At 39.1% G+C, this 23200-nt stretch overlaps 1 protein-coding gene across 1 annotated transcript in view; it reads left to right on the top strand.

Moving 5' to 3' along the window:
* The first annotated feature begins 9473 nt into the window (after positions 1–9473).
* CHIC1 (cysteine rich hydrophobic domain 1) overlaps positions 9474–23200 on the top strand; it is a 30060-nt gene continuing 16333 nt past the window's right edge. The window contains exons 1-2 of the mRNA XM_067548278.1: positions 9474–9759; positions 19225–19279. Coding sequence (XP_067404379.1) covers positions 9599–9759; positions 19225–19279 — 216 coding nt within the window. The 5' untranslated portion in view covers positions 9474–9598. The remainder of the gene's footprint in view (positions 9760–19224; positions 19280–23200) is intronic.

Raw genomic sequence — 23200 nt, 5'->3', positions numbered from 1 at the left:
TTCCTGTGATTTTCTAGATGCCTAAAGGTTAAGCGCTATGACTCTGAATGGTGCAACGCCTAAGTCCCTTTGTGGATCCAGGCCTAAAATTCTTAAAAGATTGACCCTTGCCACTCCAAAGCTGTGCAAGCATATGCACATACTGCACAAGGAACACCTGGTAGTTGCTGGAGTAGCTCTGGCAATGGGGATAGGGGAGAGATCCCAGTGGGCTCACCCCCAACAACACCTTCCAACCCCCACCTTTGGGTGCACTTTCTGTGGAGAGGGGGAAAGAGAGAGAGTTGGCCCACTCCTCCCCTGTAAACTCCCTGGACCTAGCACATTGCCCCAACAGACCATTTCCCACAGTGAGGTAACAGCCTTTTCCTACTACCAACTATTGTAGTCAGTGCTGCAACTCAAGAGATTGCAATGAGCATGAAGTTTCAGAATTCAGCCCTGCGGAGGACGCACGATGTGGAGATCGTTACAGCTGTACATAACAGAATTTGTTTGCCTATTCTTCCTTTTTAAAAAAGTAGAAAATTAGATTTAAAAAAACAACATTAAAAGAAAATAATTTAGGTTGCAAAATCAAGCATTTGAAAGTTAGGAAATGCCAGAATATAGGTTGCCCATGCAACCTTCATTCTGCCTTCTTGTGAATACTGATACAGCTTTTAATTATATGATCACATGCTATTTCTTTCAAGCTGTCCTGCAGTGACTCAAGAGCATGAGTACCAACCTCAGGGCAAACTGTTAAGAACCAGAGCACAAACCCCAGATTGACTCTGAGTTCTTTAGTTATTTTTCACCAACCACAAGCTAAGTGTAAACTCCTCAGGCACTATAACAGCCTACCCGTGGAGGTAATCTGATCTATCTTGTCACCCAGGCAAGCTTACCTTTGTGATAGAAGGTCCCTTGCACCAAAGATGAAAGCAATATTCAAGTTACTCCCAGTCCCAAAGGACCAGTCACTTACCCCAGATCAATTGCACCTTAGATCTGATACCAAAGACAACTTTTGTAGACAATAAACTATTTAAAGATTTATTAAAAAGGAAACGAGAGTTATTTACAAAGTTAAAAGAGGTTAACATATAAAATTAATAGAAGTTTCTATAATAAGCAAGCTCTATAAGTCCTTTAGGGCTGACCGAAGCTACACCCTTGTATCTCTTGCCTATGCCTAGAAAACCTTGTCCTCAAGAATCCAAGCGCCAAAGAGATACAGTTCCTCCTTGTTATGACTTTTTATTCTTTCCCCTTTTCTGCTTCAAGTTGCAAACTCAACTGATGGGAGGAATTCACTTATGTCTCTTCTTTATGGGGGATGAGGAGAGAATGGAGAGCAATCAACAAAGTCTATTGTTCTCTGATCTTGCACAATAGCTCGTCTGGTGTCAATGGGACTTCTTTGTCCGGCACATCATAACACCTTGTATTTCACACTAATTAAACTTCTCTTCTTTCTGGTGATTTACACAGTTATAGAGGCTTACAATGCAAATGCTCAAATATTACCTTACAATATGGGATACAGATGTTATAACTGAGATTAATGCATGCAGCAACTCACAAGCAGTCAATAAAGTCTGAACACTAAGCACATTTTTGTAATTCTAACACCTATTTTAACAATACTAACCACACAAGTGAACCAGACTACTTCCAGCTATGTATTTGTCAGTAATCAATTGATGCAGGGGGATCCTGGCATCATGGGATGCCAGTTTATGAGGAGTTGGTCCTGCTTTGAGCAGGGGGTTGGACTAGATGACGTCCTTTCCAACTCTAATCTTCTATGATTTGCCAGTGTCACATCCTGCCTCATTCAATGCACAGGAGGATGCACAAGGGGACAGAAGTAAGATTATATGGGCAACTGTAAATCTGGCATTTCCTAATTTTCAAGTCCTTGACTTTGCAACTGAAATAACTAATTTTAACATAGTTTTTGTATATCATTATTATTATAGTAGTAATACAAGTAAGGCAGTTAAAATAACCTTTTTTTTGTCTTATGACTGTTCCTTTTTATTTGCAGAGATTACAATGAATGTCATCGTAATCTGGTATAAAGACAGAACATTTCAAATAGCTGCATGTATGAATTTTTCGTGATTCACTATGATCACGTTTTTCCAGGGGAAGAGAAGGAAATTATACAGTTTTCAGAAAAGATACCAACTTGTCACACTTTTTATCAGAGTACTCCCAGCAACTGTGGTTGGTGGTTTAGCGATGCAATTCCCATTCAGAATAAAGTGGTTAAAATCCCAGGCAGCAATGTGAAAATTTACCTTAGGTCTTAACCTATTGGTTTTATAGTATAGTTCTCTGTATTGTAAACACCGGTCACTGTAAACTTTTATTCCACAGACACAAAATTACTCTCCCCTGTCTATACTAGTACCTGAGAAAGTGTATGAAGTAGTACAAAAATGTACAAATTTGAATAATCTATAGCTTACATTTCTCTACTAGTCTTGTTCTGTTCACTACTAATTAAGGACACTGTGCTGAGAGAAATAAACCTGTTCTTATTTTATTAGGTAATCAGTAGATGTTTTTATGGCTCTGCCATAAACTAAATTGTAAAGAGGAAAATATGCTCTCAACATGTCCATCAAGGTGAAACAAGTTAAAAAGAAGTAATTCAGAATTTCCCCATTTTATAAACCCACCACAACATCAACTCTTCTTTCACAGAGCTACTTATTTCTTCATATAACAATTGAGCTAACTTTTGAATGTCTTTGCCTGGCATCCTCAATATTCCTAACTATACCATAACACCAGGTACTGTGCAGCCCAGATTAATAGGAGAGATTAATTTACAGGTACAACAATGAATTATAACCCAAGGCCCTTGTGATGGGATAGAGAATATCAGGTCAGAGAGCTCCCCCTCCTGTATTAGGTTTGGGTTCTTTTTTTAATTGTTAATGAGGGAGGTTTCTTAGGGAAAAGAAGACATTCAGATTTACTCCTCTTGTGAGTGTAGAGGATTATATATGATTGTGGAGAGCATTGGGCTATATCTTAGTGTAAAGGTCTCTGAGAGTGAAACTCCGGAAGTGGAGAAATTCTTTTAAGATATAATCTAGCCTGTTTTTTTTAACTTTAAAACACCTGAAACAGGAAAAGCCAATATGACCTCCTGTGTAAATATACTATCTTCCCAGCCTCCAGCAAAGCTTGAGTCTGTTTCTCACTTGCCTCCCTTTCCCTTTGTGAGGTGCAATTTGCAATTCCTGTTTACAGCAGCCTGTAACACCACATTATGTCAGGCATTAAAAACCATGGCCCAGATCCTCAAAGGTATTGAGGTACCTTTGAGGATCTGGGCCCATACTCCATACGACTAGGGAGCGAATTTCATTTGTTTTCAGCAAAAAGGTAGGGAAGTACAGCTGGGCTGAAATGAAAGGCACCAGTGAAAAACCAGGATGTAGTTTCTCATTGATAAATGATGGCTGTGGCTTTAACGGTGTGGCTTGATGAGATCGGCAGATACCATAAAAATCATAGGGCTTTCATTCTCAGGAGACTCATACTGTGTGAGAGAGAGAACTTCTAGAGAGCTGACAGAATAGATATGGCAGTGGCATTACTCTTGTCTATGAGTAAGGTCAAGAAATCACCTAGGCCATACTTGTCTAAAAAATGTTAAATCTGGACTCTATTATTAACCAGTGTGCCCAAGAAGTTGCCATGGTCCCCCAAGCCTTTTCAATCTCACCAGAGCTTTCCACATAAGGGATTAAAGAAGTAACTCCCTCTGTTCTTGTATTCAAATCCATTCATTCCTTTTTTCCTTTTTAATCAAAGCTTGCAGAAAATTATAAGGGATAAACAGATATATATGCCTTCCTGATACTACCCATATTGCCTGCTATTTTCCTGAGAAGAGCTCACCAACAGAAAAAGTAAAAAAAAATAAATATTATCTCACCCACTTTGTCTCTCTAATATCTGAGACCAACACAGTTACAACAACACTGCATTTTCCAAAAAGGCTGTTTTAAAGTTAAAAAGATAACAAAATAGTTTGCTGCACCATAAATGAGGCAAACCCAGCTCCAATGATCTCCTGTAGCCCCCTCAGCAAAGAGATCACCCAGTTTACAATGGCTCATCTATCAAGCTTAAAATATGTATTGAATCTAAAGATAGTGCTAAAATAATAGAAGTGTATCTACCTATATGAAGGTGTACAATCATCACCCTATGAGATAAGAGTGAACTGTGAGCTGTTGGACTAGTCTGTTACCTGTGATATGTAAGATCTGGTTGTGTGCTCCTCATTCTGAATGATGATCGTGTGAGGAGGCTTTTTGTGGGAGCATAGTTTAAAAATATGCGATCATGAAAAAATAATTCAGAAGAGGGCTCTTCAAGAGTTAATACAAAGAGGTATCAAGAAAAGTGAGACCTGCAATGCAATATTAATTCCAGGACAGGAAGTTTCAATATCTCTCTGCATAATCACCATTTAAACATGTATTTGTTGTTCTAAGAAGAAACAGAAATTCATTCCTCCACCCCAACTTTCCTCACAATTTCAATAGCTTTTAAGACCATGTTAGCATGATAGTTCCCAGGTTCTTTTAACAAATTTGTGCAATAATTTCTGGATTGTGCTCAATACACTCGTTTGTTTTAATTTGGCTCCTCACCTGTCTTGAATTGTGGTTTCAAGTTGTAGATGGCAATCCCTTGTCCCTGCAAAATGAGAGTTAATTATTTGGACACACATTGGAAGTTCCCATCCATCCACACCACATAAATATTCTGACATAGTAATTTTGATGATGTCCTAACAAATTCTCACAGATAGGTCATTACAGACCTGTACTGCAACTAGCTACTTCTGCCATGAAGCTATAGTTCTTGACCAGTCACAGTTGCACACTCTTTTCATCACTTGTACCTGCAACTGAATGCTAATTACACATCTCCTAAACATCTGTCGTGTGCATTAGTATAAAAGTCCTGGCTGTTGTTCTGACACTTAGTTTTATTAGAGACACAAGGTGGATGAGGCAATATCTTTTATTGGACCAACACAACTACAACACTGCAAACAACAACTGAGTTTTATTTTTCTCTCTCTCTAGGTGCTCACTCTTGTTAAAGTCAATGGGAGTTACTCATCCAGAGACAAAGAGGACAATTTATTAAATCTTGAGCTGGAATTTGATTTTAATTTACAAAATAATAAGTTTAAAAAGTCAAATATGTTACATTTTAAATATCTAAAATTCCAGATTTTATTTTTTATTAATAAGATTTCTTTTCATTGTGTTGTTAACACCCTAGACACTCAAAAGAATAATATAGATTGTAAGCTTTTAAGGACAGGGACTGTCCTGTTATGTTTGTACAGCACCTAGCACAATAGGGTCATGGCCTCTAGAAGCCCTCCCAAAAAAACCCAAAAATAATAATACTTATAGATAAATGCTATGTTAAACTGGAGTTTAAGATTAAGTAAACAGAAGTAATTTAAGGGTAAAAACACTAGATGTTATCATTATTTCAAAAACAAGCACTACGAACCCAGAAAATTGAATTAAGGTTACATTTAAAAAATTTAATGGGTTTGGAAATGCACAATTAAGGTACCCAAATTATCTTAAATCTATTCTGTAGTGATGCTATACAATAACTATACAATTATTATTAGTTCTGAATAGTGTCTGTATGAATGTTTACAGGAATTGGTACCTTATAACACACCACAAATACAAATATGTAAAATATAAAAGTATATGCAGTGTACCAATATGTATATACTGTACATGTTTATTTTTCATGTATTGTATGGCAATATTATAAGAAGTTAGACTCTCATTGGGAGTCTTTGCCTTGATTCAGTGGAAGTTGGATCATGTCCATGGGCCACAGTTTTACAACTAATCAACTCCATGGGATGCAACTGGAACACTTCTACTTTTCTACCCACCCACCAAGCTGCTGGTTGTGTCGAGGTTGTTCATTGTATTTGTGTGTAGTTTCATATTGGGATGGACCATCTTGTTTCCTTCTTTATACTAGCCTGTAATATTAACCAGAGTAAGTGCAAGCAAAGAAATACGTACTTGGCTGTTACTCTCTGAAATAGCTTCTGTGATGGCCACTGATTTGTTAACATTTCCACTACTCTGAGTACTAATCAGCCAAAATCCAAAACCATAACAGAACTGGGGAGTATGGTGTACTGCATTCTGACGGTGCCTTCAGATTAACATTCACAATGCTTCAGTAGGTCTATATTAGACAGGTTATGTGATTTGCATAAGAAGACACAATGAATAAGTGTCAGGGCAGGAATAAGAAGTCAGACATTCCTGGCTTCTAGTCCTGTGTTCAGATTATGCCTCCCCGGATGGAAATATTTTTGTCAGTCCTGCTCTAAAATACTTCCTCTACTGGTTCAATTCAAAGTACAATAGGAAGCAGAAGTGCTAGTGCAAGATTAACAAAATCAACAGAAAATAACTAATTACATATAGTCTTGATAATGTGAATAAAGGGAGAAACCAATTAACTATTCACAAATTTAATTAATCAGCATTCTGCAGGTATTGAGGCTGGAAATTGCTAGTACATAACCTAAGAGCAGTGGTTCTAAACTGTTCCACTGATTGACTTGAAACACTTCCCAGACAGAATTTTTCTGCAGCTCAGCCATAGCTAATACACAAACTTAGACTTTGGAATCTGCTTTTTTTTTTCTTTCTGAGAGTGCATATTGGCCAAGAGGACAGCAGGGTTATGCCCCCTGAACTTATATTTTAAATAATACCACGAAGCGCATAGCTTCCTTAAGGACAGTCTACCAGAGCTGAGAAAAATCTAATATAAAGGCTAAAACCTATAATATTGTTGCATTGCACCTACCTAGTCCATGTACTGCATTATAAAGATTTATTTTCTATTGTATTACTAATAGATGGTTATATCTTTTGGGTCAGTTACCACCACCAAAAATAGCCATCATGTATTTATCTTACCCCATTGTCATATAATACTACAACTAGGCTTGGAAGGATTAGAGTTTTATTGGTAAATGTCAATAAATGTTGATTTCACAATACATATTCAAACCAACAAAAATATTTCAATACTAATTGAAATTAAAGATAAGCAAACTGAGAAAAATGCTGCTTGAGACCATATTAAAGATTGATTTAAGGCTATTTACTTTGTATATTTTTGTCAAAATACAAATTGACATATAAAGTTAATGGTCCATTATTTGCATTTGACAAGAAGAAAGATTACCCAGGTGTCTAATTTATCAAACAATCCAGAATATAAGCTTTCATTTATTTTAAAAAATCTATGATTATAGAACACTTTCTTCCTAGGTTATGAAGAAAATTTTCCAAATATAAAACATTACTGAGCTGTCTTGCAGAGTCTGCAGGCAGACTGCTCTGTACCTCCACTACTGACAGTTTTGTCAAGCACCAGAAACTGACAAGACTCTAGCCAATATCACCTTGCTATTCAGAACCCTGTGGGGAGCAGTGAAACAGTCCAGAAGCATGCTGGTTCCACCTTGCTGCTACTTGGGAGAGCCATGAAGAATAGCAAAAGCAGGTAATGGAACTATTCACCAGGGAGAATACCCCCAAACACAAACAAAAGTAGGCTAGGGGTGCAGACCCATTCCCCCTCTTCCCAGAAATTGAGGTGGAAAAATGGAAAGTGAACTACTTCCTTCCAGCACCTTCAAATCTGACTTGTATTAACCAGGCAAAAGATGTGGATTGAAGACAGCACTCTGGTAGGAATCAAATATGCCTATTTCCAGTACCTAGAGCAAAACGGCATCATTTTTAGATCTCACTAAAAGGCAAGGGCTCCCTTTTTCATCTTTTTTATTGCCTCTGATTAATAGTAGGTGTCTAGTAAACTCTTTGGCATTAGTGGTTTATTGAACTGCATGCTGTAATACCTTTGTCTGCTTTGAACTACTCTCTACTTTTGCTACTCCTGGATTCTTTCCTATGGGGCTTTAATTCCTTCTCAGCCCTTCCTTCTCTTGCAAACTCCAGCTACTCCCCTCAGCTCACCCTCCAAGCTACTCCAATAGAGTCTCTGTTTCCCCAATGCAGCACCAACCTTCAGTTTCTATCCTGTGGATAACCCCATAGCCTCCAGTCCATTAATAATCACCACCATTGCCCCTTTCCCGTCCTCACATTGGCTATCTAGCAAGTTTCTTGTCTAAAACTCTTCAGTCTGGAAGGATGAACAAAAGCAGTGGTGGAAACTACAGATGTAGTGGGCCAAGAATACAAGCTCTCCCTAATTAAATGAACTGCTTGCATTAAATAGACAAATCACTAGCAGAAAAAGATCTGGCGTGAGATAAACCACCAAAAATGGCAATGCTACAAACCAGAGAGGATGGTAGCAGAGTTACGCCACTGGATCCTTGGCACAGAGGTGAAAATTATCTGTTCAAAGTTAATATTATTCCATCAAGAACCTACATAAATTGTGCACTGACATGATTGCTATGCCTTGGTGCTGTGGAAAATCCTTAGGTAGACATGCACTGAAATGCTTACAAAAACAGCGACACAAAGGCAGTGTGGCCTAATGAACTGGAAGTCACTTGATCTGGATTTTATTTCTAGCTCTGCCAGCAGTCTGCTGGGTGACCTTGGGCAAATCATTTTGCCTCTCTGTGCCTCAGTTTTCCCATCTGTAAAACAGGGATACAGAGAATGATTTCCTGTCATCTCCTAATGAAAGTGCTAGTTATTACTGGTATGGTAAGGAGGACACACACCTCCCAGGAGCAGTTTCTAAGAGCTGGCGCTTCTTTTCCAATTGAGCCGCGGCTGACGGAATCTGCCATCCCCAGCAGGTCTGAACTGTGTGGGGCAGCGCCGTCTGTGTCTGCCCCAGGGCATAGGGTCGGGAGGGGGCCACGGGGGCTTCCTGCCAGAGGCCCGGGGGAAGGAGGATAAGGGGGGGCACCCCACCAGAAGCCGGGGTGGAAGAGGGTCACCCCGCCAGAGACCCGGGGGATACGGGGAGGGTCACCCCGCCAGAGGCCCGTGGAAAGAAGGGGCCGAGGGGGCTCCCCGCTTTGTGAGGCACCAGGCACGGGCTATGGAAGGACAGCTGGGCTGAGACAGCTCCACCAGGGCGGGCTGCTGTGCACCCGTCCCTCGCAGAGAGCCAGGGGGTGGGGGAGGGGTTCACACCCCAGAGCCGCCGTCAAGTTGACCACGGGCGACACCCCGAGCCTGGGACCGCCCACCCACATCCCGATCTTTACACAGACAGGCGGGGAGGGGGGTGAGGGGGAACGACTTTGGCTTCGGTTGCCGTGACGTAGGCCGTGACGTAGGCGTGACGTGACCAGGGCTGTCCCCTCCCACTCCTTTGCTTTGCTTTGCTTTGCTGAAGCCGGGGAGGGCGGGAGAGGACTGGGAAAGGTCTTCGATCCCGAGCCGACCGGGCAGCGCCTGCGCACGCCGCTGTTCCCCTATCACCCTCTCCACGAGCGGCCCGAGCCCCGCCCACCTCCGGTCGGTGCGCACGCGCACTGGGTGCTTCGGTGGGGGGCGGGGGGGAGATGAGCGTACTGCTCCCCAATATGGCAGACTTCGACGCTATCTATGAGCTGGAGGAGGAGGAGGAGGAGGAGTCCGAGCCGGTGGTGAGGAGCCAGGAGCTACCCCGGCCCCGAGACGCGCCAGATCCTGTGGCGGTACGGGGCGCCGGGCACATCACCGTGTAAGGCGTGGGGGGCAGTGGGGGCGGGGAGGGGGATGAGGGTGAGAGTCACGGGGTGGGCGGTGTTGGTGAGTGAGGGGCCGGAGGGAGCGTGGGGCAGGAACCCCGCGTGGCGGGGCAAGGGAGTGGGGGGGCGGGGCCCAGTGGGGCTGAGGGGTGGGGGCGATAATAGGATCTGCAGGGTGGGATGGTGCTCAGAGCCCTTGGTAGCTGCCGTGTTGGGCGGGCGGCTCAGTGCTGCTGGGGAGGATGCTGACACTGCTCGGGGGGAGGGAGGTGCTGCGGAAGAGTTCTCGGCTCCCGGCGGATCTGGCCACAGTACCACGAATAATGCAACAAAAGTAGCTCCGTGACTCTGGCCTGGCTCCTTTACATCTTTCAGTTTCGCGTATCCACCTGTTTTTTATACTTTTTTTTGGTATGCTTTGCCTGAGGCTGGAAAATATCCTATTTTCCAGCAGCTCCAGTCAACCAAAAACCCTGTCTGGACAAGTGAAATTCATTTACCTGTTATCTGCAGAAAAAGCAGCTGACCAGCACTTAAAATCCTGGGTTCCTTACCTGACCAGAGAATAAAAATCGTTCCTGCCTGGGTTTACTTTTAAACACCACAAGACAACAGAATCAATGGATGATTTGAATGTCTGTCCCCACAATTGTACTATTCCTTCTCAGCCCAGCCGTTGGGTCACCACATCGTACTGCAGAGAGAGGACACATGGCTATGTTGTGTTGTAAATTGAGTTACAGAGTTTGATTTTTTTTCTCTGGGCAGTTCAGAGGTTTTATAATTAGAAAATCTGAAACAAGATTAAATTAATCCAGGAGTTTTGCTGTTATTTTATAGTATCAGAACACATAGAATGATCAAGCAGCATAACCTACTGGTATGTCAACTGTTTAAAAATAGCCCATTTCTTACCAGTGAAAATATAGAACATAAGGCAGTGTGCAAATTATAAATTATTTTACACACTAAATGGGATAGGGAATCATCAGTATTTCACATTTGTGTATTGTATAACTCCATTAACCATGTTTCATCTTGTGCTTATATTTGGACCATTAAAAGTGGATGCATTTTTCTCTCTGGTGTGATCTAATGGTTTGAAGCAAAGGCATGGGAAATAAGAGGATCTTGCATCCTAATAGAACCAAAACTAGATTTGATACCATGTCCATCTGTAAGTCCCCAAATCAGGTTTGCTTTGAGTTAATATTTATGTACAGGTTGTCCAGTGGCACCACAGTATTTCTGCTTGTGCTAGTGGAGTTCCTCTCTATGATGGCATTAGTCTCCAAGGCAGTCTTTTATTTATATTTTTGTGGTGTACTGGGAGCTGTCAAAACACAAAAATACGAAGTTCCTGCCCCAAATAGCATGTAGTCTAAAAAGAACAAAGGGTGGAGGGAAAAGGGATGGAAAACAGCAGCAAAGTGATTGGAATAATAGGCACGTCTTGTTAATGATGCAGTTAGCATTTACAACATGTTTTAGTTAAAAACCAGCCACAATCACAGCTTTGCTTTCTTCTCCCACAACTGTCTTTGTGCTCTCTTCCCTGATGTCCGTATTGCATCAGTGCCTTCACTGAACTAATCCTTAAATCTGCTTCTCTTTCAGTTCTCTTCTCATAACACAGCTCTAGTGTAACATCTACAAGAAATCTGCTAACTAATGATGCCTAAATCAGGAGCAAAAGAAAGCAATATGTTAAATGATTCAGTATCATCAAGTTGTGTACTTGGCCTGTATAACTGCATGATCTTGTTTACTGGTACTGTCATCTTCCATCCCCACCTCTTTGTGTAAGAAAGGTATGGCAAATAGAAATGCTGGTAGAGTGTCTTTATTGCCTATTCCCAGTCACGTGATACAGGTCACTCTTACATCTTAAATCGCATCAAACTAATACAACCAATTAATAAACACAGTCAATTATTAAAACTCAAATGAACTGTGAAAGGTCAGAATAGGTGACGCTGACCCTCTGGCAAATGAGAACTATTGTGCCTCTTAATGGATTCTGTCAGTATATCTCTGAACTTTAGTTACTTTATGATCATAAAGCCACTACTTGTGTTGGAAACAATAGCTTTCAGAAGTGGACTGTTGGATATGCCACCCTGGAGCTTGTTTGCCTCTTTAAGATGCCTAGAATGCTACTGACAGCACTCCTGTTCTGACAGAAGTAATACAGGTCACCTAGTCGGTGAAAAACATAGGAAGATGTAGAAACCCATTGTACTCCTTGGATTTTATTTCAATGTCTTCTCTTCCTCCTTTAGAACTGACTTCATGGGTATTTATGTTGTGTGATCTTGGTCCAAATGATATACTATATCTTGGCAGGCTGCCAGCCACTTTGGAGTTTGGCATTATCTACCACTTGCAATGGGGCAGAAGATAATTGTTCTTATTGCCATCTAACCTTCAGGTCCAGATTTCTTTAGTGTAACTACTTCAGGGTTAATAGGCTCAAGAAACTTGTTAGATGTTACCGCAAAGGTTTAATGCCCGTGGTGATCCTGGTAAAGCACTTTAAGGTGGCCTTCAGTATGCTATAATACTAAATATGGATCCCTGGAATCCACCAAGGCCTTTTTTTAATCAAGTTTTTTGCAATTTGTACTGATTCTTCTGCTAATCTTTTGCCTGTGTGTTTTAAAGGCTTGACATCATGTTCTTCAGCTGCTACTATAGTGCGTGCTAGTAGCAACCCATATGTTTAGGTTGCTTAACACTTTCAGTTTTAAAAGATAGGAAATGCCAGAATTTAGGCATACTGCAACCTCAGTTCTGCCCCATTAGCATATGCATTATGGTATGATCTTTAATGGCATTATATGCTATTTTTTCCACAGGACCCCCAATTACAATGTACAGGATGGATGGTGATTAGGGAATGAGGCAGCTGTTCAGTATCTTTTTATCCTCAGCGTTCAGTCTCTGCCTTGTTTACTGCATACCATCCAAACCCTGTACCAAGTATAAAATTAACTATTTCCTCATGGCCTTTACTGTGGCACTCATACCTGTAGAATCTGAGTGCATCACAAATATGCATGAATGTATCTCCACATCTGTCAACAAGCTAAATAGTATTCTCCCCATTTTACAGATGGGGAAACTTAGGCAGAAACTTATCTGAGGCCACACATTGAATCAGTGGTAGAGGCAGGATTAGAATTCAAGATCCCCTGGCTCCCATATCTGTGCTAATACTTTACTGTCAGAGTTGCTGAGCATCCACAGCTCCCACTGATTTCAGTGGCAGTTGGTAATGCTCGTAACTGTTGCATATCAGACCCCACATGTCTCAAGTTGTATACCCAGAGAAATGACACACAGTTAGTGGTTGGCCACCTAGTAAAATTTTGATTTAAATGACTTAGTGGACAAATACTTAGTTTCATCTGGCAAAAACTATTTTGCTTCATTTACTGATTTTAGAGTTGCTAGGGCATGTGCGAGCTATGATCTATTTCTCTTGTGGCTGGAGAAAGCCAATGAGGAACTACAAGAGCCACTAATGCACTTGATTATCAGTCTCCTTGCACAAGGGCAAGACACCAGCCTCTTTTAAACTGTTTATGGTTCGCCCCTTACTCAAGACTCAATCTCCTGAAATTAACAGTCTTCCTTCTCTAGGGATGATGAATTTCATTTTGTGAACTTGGACAAGTACTCAACCTTCTTATGCCATAGGTCCATCTATACTTAGGCTTGGAAGGATTAGATTTTTTTACTGGTAAATGTTAGTGAACATCAATTTCACTGTACACACACAAACCAACGGAAAATATATCTACAATGTAAATTTTGATTTTCAGACAGTTAAAGTAAGAAAAATGTTGCTTGAGAACTTAAGGGTTAGAATTAAGGATATTTACTTTGTATATTTTGACATGAGATAACTTTGTACAACTGATTTAAATTTATAAAAAAAATTTAAAATGCTTAAAAATAAACATTGATATTATCCATAAAATTATATGCAAAAAAAGAATTCTGCCACGCCTATCCATTCTACGCAGTTTAACTTCTTGAATCACCATGTAAGGCTTTTGATGTAGTCCCACACAACTTTCTCATACACAGACTAGGGAAATGTGGTCTAGATGCAATTACTATAAGGTGGGTGCACAACTGGTTGAAAGACCATACTCACATAGTAGTTATAAAATATCAGCAGTTCAGTGTCAAAATGAGAGGGTGTAACTCGTGGCGGGGTCCTGCAGTGTTCAGTCGTGGACCTGGTACTAGTCAATATTTTCATTGATGACTTGGATAATGGAATGGTGAGTCTGCTTGTAAAATTTGTGAACGACACCACGCGGGGAGTGGTTACAAGCACTTTGAAGGATAGGATTAGAATTCAAAGTGACCTTGACAAATTAGAGAGTTTGTCTGAAATCAAGAAGAAGTTCAATAAAGCCACATGCCAAGTACTTCACTAGGAAGGAAAAATCAAATACACAACTATAAAATGGGGAATAACTGGCTAGGTGGTAGTACTGTTGAAAAGGATCTGGGGTTATAGTGGATCACAAATTGAATATGAGTCAATGTAGTGCAGTTGCGCAGAAGACTAATATCATTCTGGGGTGTATTAACAGGAATTTCATATTTAAGACACAGGAGGTAATTATCCCATCTACTTTGTCACTGGTGAGGCCTCAGCTGGAGTACTCTGTCCAATTCTGGGCGCCACAGATTAAGGAAGATGTGGACAAATTGGAGAGAGTCCAGAGCGTAGCAACAAACTGAATAAAAGGTTTAGGACACCTGACCTGTTGAGGAAAGGTTAAATAAAACTGGGCATGTGTAGTTGTGAAAAAAGAATACTGAGGGGAGACCTAATAAGTGTTTGAATATATTAAGGACTGTTATAAAGAGACAGTGATCAGTTGTTTTCCACCTCCACTGATGGTAGGACAAGAAGTAATGGGTTTAATCTGCATCAAGGGAGATTTAGGGTAGATATAAAAGTAGTTAAGCTCTAGAATAGGCTGCCAAGGGAGGTTGTGGAATCCTCATTAAGGATAAGATTTTTGTCACGGAGATCATGTGCTTCCATGACTTCGAGACCTCTGTGAAATGATCCTTTTCAGCTTCTGGGGACTGTGGGGGCCGGAGTTCTCAGTTGCCACAAGTGGCAATGGTCCTGGATCTTGGGGAAGGCAGGAAGCAGCTCTGAGCTGCGGCGGGGCCCCCCAGCATTGAGCCATCGCGCGCTGTAGGGGCCCCACTGCTCTCTGCCAGTCACCGCAGGAGGCCCCACAGCCCCAAGCCACCATGGGGGGAGCCTGGAGCAGGTGGCAGACTCCCGTCTCCCAACCGCTACACCTTCTTTTCCAGAGCTGCTGCCCTGTGTTATTTTTAGTAAAAGTCACAGATAGGTCATGGGCTTCTATGAATTTGTGTGTATTGCCTGTGACCTGTCCATGACTTTTACTAAAAATAACAGTGACAAAATGTTAACCTTATCCAACATTGAAAGTTTTTAAGAACAGGTTGGACAAATGTGTCGGATGGTCTAGATTTACTTGCTCCTGCCTTAGGGCAATGGGCTGGACTGGATGACCTTTTGAGATCCCTTCCAGCCCTACGTGTCTATGATTTTATGTCAAAACACATACATATGTCATAGAAAAACCTGCCTTCTAGTGATGAACTCAAAGAGCTCAAACTATTTAGCTTAGCAAAGAGAATATTAAGTGTCACTTGATTACAGTCTGTAAGTGTCTAAATGGGAAACAAATATTTAACAATAGACTCTTCAAGCTATCAGAGAAAGATACACATTTCAGTAGCTGGAAGTAGAAGCTAGTCAAATTCAGACTGCAAATAAGTCATACATTTTTGACACTGAGTAATTAACCATTGGAACAGTTTACCAAGGGTCATGGTGCATTCTTCATCACTGACAATTTTTAAATTAAAATTGGGTGTTTTTCTAAAAAGTCTGCTCTAGGAATTTCATTCGTTTATACGAGCAGTCAGACTAGATGAACAGAATGGGGTTTTCTGGCTTTGGGATCTATGAATTCAGGGCTCAGAAATGATCGTTGCTAATAGGCTTGTTGAATGGCTTCCCTGGTGCTTTTAGTAGGGATTTTGTTTATCTGAGAACTGCATTGTAGAGCATGAAGAGGGTAGTCTGTACCATAGTTCTTAAACAGAACCTCTGGGCACACATTAGTCAAACTATGCTAGAACTCTGCAAGCAAGTGCTGTTTCAATATACTGTGCTTGTAATTTAGCATAGTTTTATTCCCAACATAGACAAAGTCTCAGACATCTCATCTGTAAAAATTACTTCTTAAGAGAATGTGGTTGTAAACAAGATACAGTTTTTCAGTTGAGCTTTCTTGGGTGTGTTACACATTAAAAATTTTATTTGAAATTGGAGGGAATGTTTTTGGGGCTGATACAATAGTGGTGATTGAGGGTGTGCTACAATATACTATATGCCTTCAAAGTATACTCAGTAAAATATATGGTGCTCTTGTAGAAAAGCATTTGTCATTCTTACCAAATGTAATTGAAAAGTACTAATTTATTTTTCTCCTTTGGTGGGGTGGTTGTGCTGAAGGAATTTTAATGGGCATATGAGCAATGAGAACCTCAGTATACCAAGTGACTCAACTTTCAAAATGGGGTATCTAAATTCAGTTATATTGTCTAATTTTATTGCTCAGATTTTGTGAATTGATTTAGATCTCATCACTGCTAATATCTGGGAAATCCCATAGTAGATGCTCAAGAACAGACTTGTTTAGTCGTCACTTGTTATATATTACTTTTTGTATGCCTTTCTGGGGTTTTTTCTTAAGGTTAAATGAAGACTAGCTTATTACTTTTGTAGCTTAAGTTATGTAGTATTAAATAAGAAAATGGATTCTGGCATGTCAAATTATATTGGCAGAAAGTAGAAACAAGATAAAGTTTAGTAACCTTTGTGTTTGCCTAAATGCTCAGTGGTAATCCAAAATAAACATGAGTTTAAATTAAGAATTAGTGTTTACCATGAAGATGAATAGAAATTAACTATTTATAAATATTAATGAGAAATTTCTGCTTGTAATACATCTGTTTTTTGTTACTAGATTTATAGTGTTTCTTTAGCACCATGATTCTGAAATCTGTCTTTTACAAACTGTAGCCTTGGGTTGTTAATGCTGTGCATAAGAACAATTAATACACTTAATAAGAAGTGATACACTAATGTTTATACTATATAAGAAATAAAAAATGCAGATAGTTGAGGAAGAAAGATGGAAAGGACAAAAGCACTTCTGTAAAAGTTAAATCATTGAGCAGACTTGTGGAATAACAACATGACACTTCGGCTGTTTAACCAGCTGACTTTTAGAATTTAACTGTTCCTTTGAGTGTCCTAATTGACACCCCTTAAATGAAACTAAATGACCACCTAGTTTTATTTAAACATAGCATCAGGTTTGTATCTGAAGTGCAAACTCAGGTATATTTTTATGTATATCTAATTTTCTTTATTGAACATCTTCTGCAGGTACTTTTAATACACTATTAATGTCATGGTGTGACTATTATTAAGCATTCCAATAGCTAATTTAAGACTTCACTAGTACTCTTGACAAACATTGTAATGGGCTTAGCTATAGAGTTTTTCTAAGACTGCACCACTTTTCTTTTGCTTCATTTTTGTTTAGAGTTAATTATGCACTAGTCTACTTGCTCAGTTCATGTGTTAAATCAGTGATACTCAGATCTCGGTGGTTCAGGAGCCAAATTAGCATTAACATTACCCAAAAGAGCCACAGTAGTGTGAATTCATTGTTCATTTACGATAGTGCTTATATGTAGAAGCAAATAAGTTAACTTAGTGCAAGTAAATAACTTAATTGGTTAATAACATAGTAAAAGCATCCTGATTGGTTAATAACATAGATTGGTTAATAATTAAAACACAGTGTTTTAATATTATGTACTGCAAAGAGCCGCAGGAGACGCATTAAAGAACCACATGCGGTTCACAAGCCTCAGTCTGAGTATCATTGTGTTAAATTGTCGAGTTTGAGTGTCTGTAGTGGTATGGTATGCAGAATGGTAGTGGACCTGTATGCTGGTCAGCAATATTGTCATGTGCACAGATGACTGATGTAACTTTAAGGGGAGAGAACTTTTGGTGTATCTTAATCTTTGTTTTTGGAGAGTCATTACGCATCTTCCTCCTCTCCCCCACAAAAAAAAAAAAACTTAATGAAGATTGCTACAATAAATTTAACTATACAAAACACATAAAAATATTATGATTAAAAGGAAAGATTGGAAGTAACCAGATAAGATAATTCAGCAGAGTTTGTAGTGAAGCACTAAACCCGATGCACAGTAAACAGTTTTGTTTCTTCAAATATAAAAGTTTGTAGCTTAATGAGGCCATGGGCTACCTGTATATCACAGTGCCTTATAGAACTGTGAAGGGAAGAGCTTCATAGGCGAGGGAAGAAGGTATCTCAGGGACCCAGCAATCATAACAAAGCACAGGGTGCTGGATGGCAGGATTAGCTTCTGAACCTATTTAACTTAGCTTTATACTTGTAAAAAGAAAGCAGCTTACACCTCACAGACAGATTTAAACATGAACCTGGCAATCTACAAATCAGTTTACTTACAAACTGAAAATGTTAATCAGTTTAGTATAGGATCAGGAGCTACTCCTATCTCCAATTCCCCTGCAGAGCTACTAAGCTCTGCAAGATACCTAGCTCCCTTTAGGTTTCACTGCCTATTGCTGAGCAATGTGTAAACTTTGCATGACTACTTTGCTGATAGAAATCCAGCCACTCATGCTGATGAATGTAAAACTTACTTTGCTTAAAATTCATATTTTAAAAAATACGATATGCATAAGCTTTCATGGATATAGCATGGATTAATTTGCTTCAACTTAATGCAGCTAACATTAGGCTTCAGTTTTCTTGTAGTGAAGACAAGCTAGTTTATTATTTATTTATTACTAGGTATAACTACTGCCTGTAAATCGGTGACATGAACAAGCACAAACTAGTAACTTGTATAAAGTGATTAATTGGACCATTTTTCAAATTGGAATTGGAGTCTAATATAAATGATATTTTTTGAAGAATCTCAGATTTAAATACGGATTACTGCTATTTTCTGAGAATTCTTTGCCTGGCCCTCTCTTTAAAAATTACTTGCTTCAAGAAGGCAACAAGCTACACTTCCAGTCACAATTTTTTTTCTCTAAATGCATTTTAGTTGTAAAAACAACTTAAATTGATGAAACCATGCATAATGTATTAATAGTACAGACAAAAATAGGGGAAAGCATTCTGCTTTCATTCTTCTTTTTCTTAAACACCAAATCAAGTATTATATAATTTATATTTTAAAAAGGGGAAACAAATAAAATAAGTTGGATGGAAAATATCTTGTTTGTCTCTTCTGTTTTCAAGGTTTGGCTTGAGCAACAAGTTTGACACAGAATTTCCCTCTGTCCTGACAGGAAAGGTAAGTCTGAGTTTGCATTGAAATTTTAAATTCAAAAGGCAGTTCATCCAATAGTTTGTACATTACAAACATCTAGAAGCATTAGTCTTGAATTCAGGTAGAACAAGCCTAAGCCAAATCCCTTCCAGTTCAGCAGTGAAAGAAGATTACCATCGGTCCGCCACTCTGTCCAACATGAACCAGTATGGCAGTCACTGTCCAGTTCCTAGTGTACACGTCCACATCATAAAAGCTACTCACCATAGTTGCTGTCATTGGCCGACTGAGCAAAGAAAGACCAAGGACTGAGGGGGTCTGGTATCACTTACAGTACCTTCTCACCTCTATAGGCCGTCTCTTCAAAATATGACAATGCCACATCCTCGGTTTATAGATCTAGAAGCCTGTGTTATCAGTTGTGTGGTTTAAATAAAGGACTTTAGTGCCCAGAGTTTTCACTTTGGTTTCTCTCTCAAGCATTGAATTCACTTTAACATTTTTGGGGGGAGAAAATTCTATTTCTCCATAGACCACATGGCCTCCAGTGTAAACCTGCAAATGAAAAAAAACTTGATCTCTCTGTTAAATACATCTTCAGTTGTTTGGTCATTGTTAGAGATGATCTTTTGCAAAAGAAAAGATAGAATAGGCTCACCCTGTTTTTGGAAGAAATTCTCCCTCTTTTCGTAATATGCTGTATCTTGACTGACCAAGGTTAGCAAAAATCCCTTTTTTAATTGATAGCCATCTAGTAGTGAAATGTAGTGATCAGATTCTTGGTCCTTGCTTTATAACTTTTCCTTGTTCAGTTATTCCCCTATTTCAGATTTGTGCTGCTTTATGACTTTTCTCATTTCATTCCTTTTCATTGTTACATTACTCTAACTTTTCCAGTTGTTTCACTCCCACACTATATTATTCCCCCATGTTACTTTCAGAATCTGGGAGCAGACGGTTCAGCTCTTGTTACTCTTCCTAATGACAAAGCATGTAGCTAAGGCCTTCTACTGCCTTTGCAGTCACTATTGAATCATATTAACATTGTACAGAAATGCATTTGGATGGCATCCTCTGGTTCTAACAAATCCATCTGTTTCTCTTTCCTTTTTCCCCCTGTCCTACATATTGTTTGTTAAATGATGAAAAAGCAGGTTGCCATTTGGATTTTCAGGGTATCAGGAGGCAGCCAGGTAAATCTGGGCCTGATTTCAAATTTCACTGAAGTAGGGAAAGGATCTCATTGACTTCACTGGGTTTTGAATCAGACTCAATATCACTAAAGGGGTTTTTGCCACCTTACATGTTGGTGTATTCTCCTGGATCCTGAGTTGAACTTTCAGAAATAATTCCTTGTTGTAAAACAACAAACTAAAGTTGATTTGAAAAGAATTTGAAAATTCAGCAGATGTTTCAAATAAGCCTATTTTTCTATAAATGAAGCTACAACTGTGGAAAATCTCATGAATAATTGTCGAAGCATAATTCAATATTAAAATTAACAAATGCTAGTTTAAATAAAACTTTAACGGAAACCTCAGTGTTTCTCTCATTTTCCCATTAATGGTGCTTCAGCGTTAACTGATTAATGAGCATTTGACTTTTTACTACATATTTGGTAGCAAAAGTTTTCATTACAGGTCAACTGACTTTTCTCTTCCTTAGATTAAGAGGGAAGAAATAGAAGTTAACTGGTTTCCTATATTCCCCCCTTTCATGTTTACTTGTTGAGGGATTATCATATGATGGTGTAAATAATAAATCATATCAGATATAACTGGGTGCAGGATTTTTGTTTTGTTTTCAGAAATCAGAATCTGTGTTTTTTACCTTATGCCAATTTGAAGAGCTGTTCTCAATTATAGAAATATTGAAATAAACAAATAGTCTCCTCTGGGAGAAAAAGCAAATAATTCCTCTTGCTAACTCTCACTTACTATCATCTTTGGCTTTGAAGAAGAATCTTGTGCTCAGGTGGATTGCAAGAAGCAAACAAATTGAAAGAAATGTTCATGACCTACTGGACATGGCAGTTGGCCACCTGTTGATCTACAAAAGTGTCTGTTTAATTTCAGTATAAATGTATTTTCAGTGGACAGCCAAAATTCATCCTTATGTCCAGTAGGTCATGAACATTTCTTACAACCAGTTGTTACATTACATTTATTTTTAAAATAAATGTAAAAAGTATCGAATGATTGAGCTCTGGAAGTCTCACATTCTACATAGCATAGTCCTTTCTTTTTGGTAGTCAACCCTTCTTTTGTTAAGATGTATGCTAAATGTGCATTAAGAATAATGCACAATGCTATAAAATAAAATAGTATTTTATTCCAAACACAGGCATAACAATTTAATGGGTCTGTGAGGTTCATATTATCCAGTCCAGCTGCTTGGCTGTATTAAAATTAAGCCATCAGATGTAGTCTGTGTTTTTTTTAATAATAAATATTACTGGAGGAAAATGCAAAGGTAAATCCTTAAAATAACAGTAAAGGTCTGATTTTTAAAAAGATGCTGTCTAGGTAACATTCTCCCAAAAAATATTAACTCCTTGGAATTATGCTATGGCTCACATTGTGACTCTGGAAAATTCTAACCTGTCTAAGCCTCAGTTTCACCCTTTGTAACATGAGGATAGTAATACTTAACTTTTGAAGTGCTTTTGAGATCTATGGACAAATGCTATAGAAGTGCTAGGTATTATTGGTATTACAACACTAATCTGTTTCTTAACTGAAAGATTCCCCCATTGTTTACGGGTACTGATTATTTGTTCTAGAATTGTTTCTTGAATGCTGTGATGCAGAGAAAACAAGTGAACATAAAATAGTAAACTGAAAAGCGCACTGAAGCATTATTTTCTTTTTGGGGGAAATGGGCATATGTATAGTGGAGGTTACATGGACTCTGCCAACAGATATACGAGGGTAAGTATCAGGGGGTCAAATTTTAAGTTTACTAACCTAGATAGTTTGCTTCTCAACTTTCAAGATAAATAGATACTATCCTTAACGCATCGGTGCAGGTAGAGCCGGGTCTTCAAACAGTGGATGCTGTTCCATTTTTTAATTTTTTTACTATTTTTTAAAAGTTGAACGAGAGGTAGGGTCTAATATCTAAAATAGAGATTGTATAACTTCGTTATTTTAAAGATAGTTTGATACAGGTTTTGGTGGCTAAATTCTAAATGTCTGGACCCAACAAATCTATAAAACATGTTAAATAGTTTGTTTAAAATGCAATTTAAAGTAAGACTAGTCTGTAATCTTGTATGCAATATATAATTTATAATCCTACAGGAATTAGGAAAGAGGAGATTCCTTCATTATCACAAAGGCTAAACCAAGCTAGAAAAGTGCTCTTCATGATATATGGCACAACAGCACACACTGCTCCAGGTGACAAGAAAATGACAGAGCCAATGAACCTTAAGGAAGAAAGTGGAGCTTCCTGCCCTGATCTTAAAACAATAAGGGGCCCTATACAGAGATTAGTGTGCAATGCAGGGAAGTGTAAGCCATAAAACATACCCTTAGTATTGTGATCCACCATGACATGTGATGGATAGGGTTTGGGATGATGATGATTGAAGGAGGTGGATCAGGCCTGCTGGGCTTTGCTTGCTCTCTTCCTCTGTTTGCAGATTCTCTTGCATCCTGTTGTAAAATATTACGATCTCCCCTCTTTTATGTTTTTTAGAGGCTTAAAAGGAACTAATGTCTCTTTACAATGTGGACTGAACAGCCAGAAGCAGTGTACTTATCTTTCTTTTCAAGATCCAGACAGAAACCCTCCAAGTGATTTCTTCCCCCCCCCCCCCCCAAATTATTCAACTCGAGAGTTTCTTAAGCATGCTGTGAATTATTTATTGACAGTTAACTAAAATCTTTCCAGTACAACAGTTTCAAATTACTCTCTCAAAGCTTCAGAATCAAATGGGGG

Source organism: Emydura macquarii, unplaced genomic scaffold (assembly GCF_026122565.2).
Source record: "Emydura macquarii macquarii isolate MOO-44397 ecotype Brisbane River unplaced genomic scaffold, CSIRO-AGI_Emac_v2 contig_1253, whole genome shotgun sequence".
NCBI classification, from domain to species: domain Eukaryota; kingdom Metazoa; phylum Chordata; order Testudines; family Chelidae; genus Emydura; species Emydura macquarii.
The sequence above is the reverse complement of the archived record's forward strand: the minus strand, read 5'-3'. Positions and strand labels throughout refer to the sequence as shown.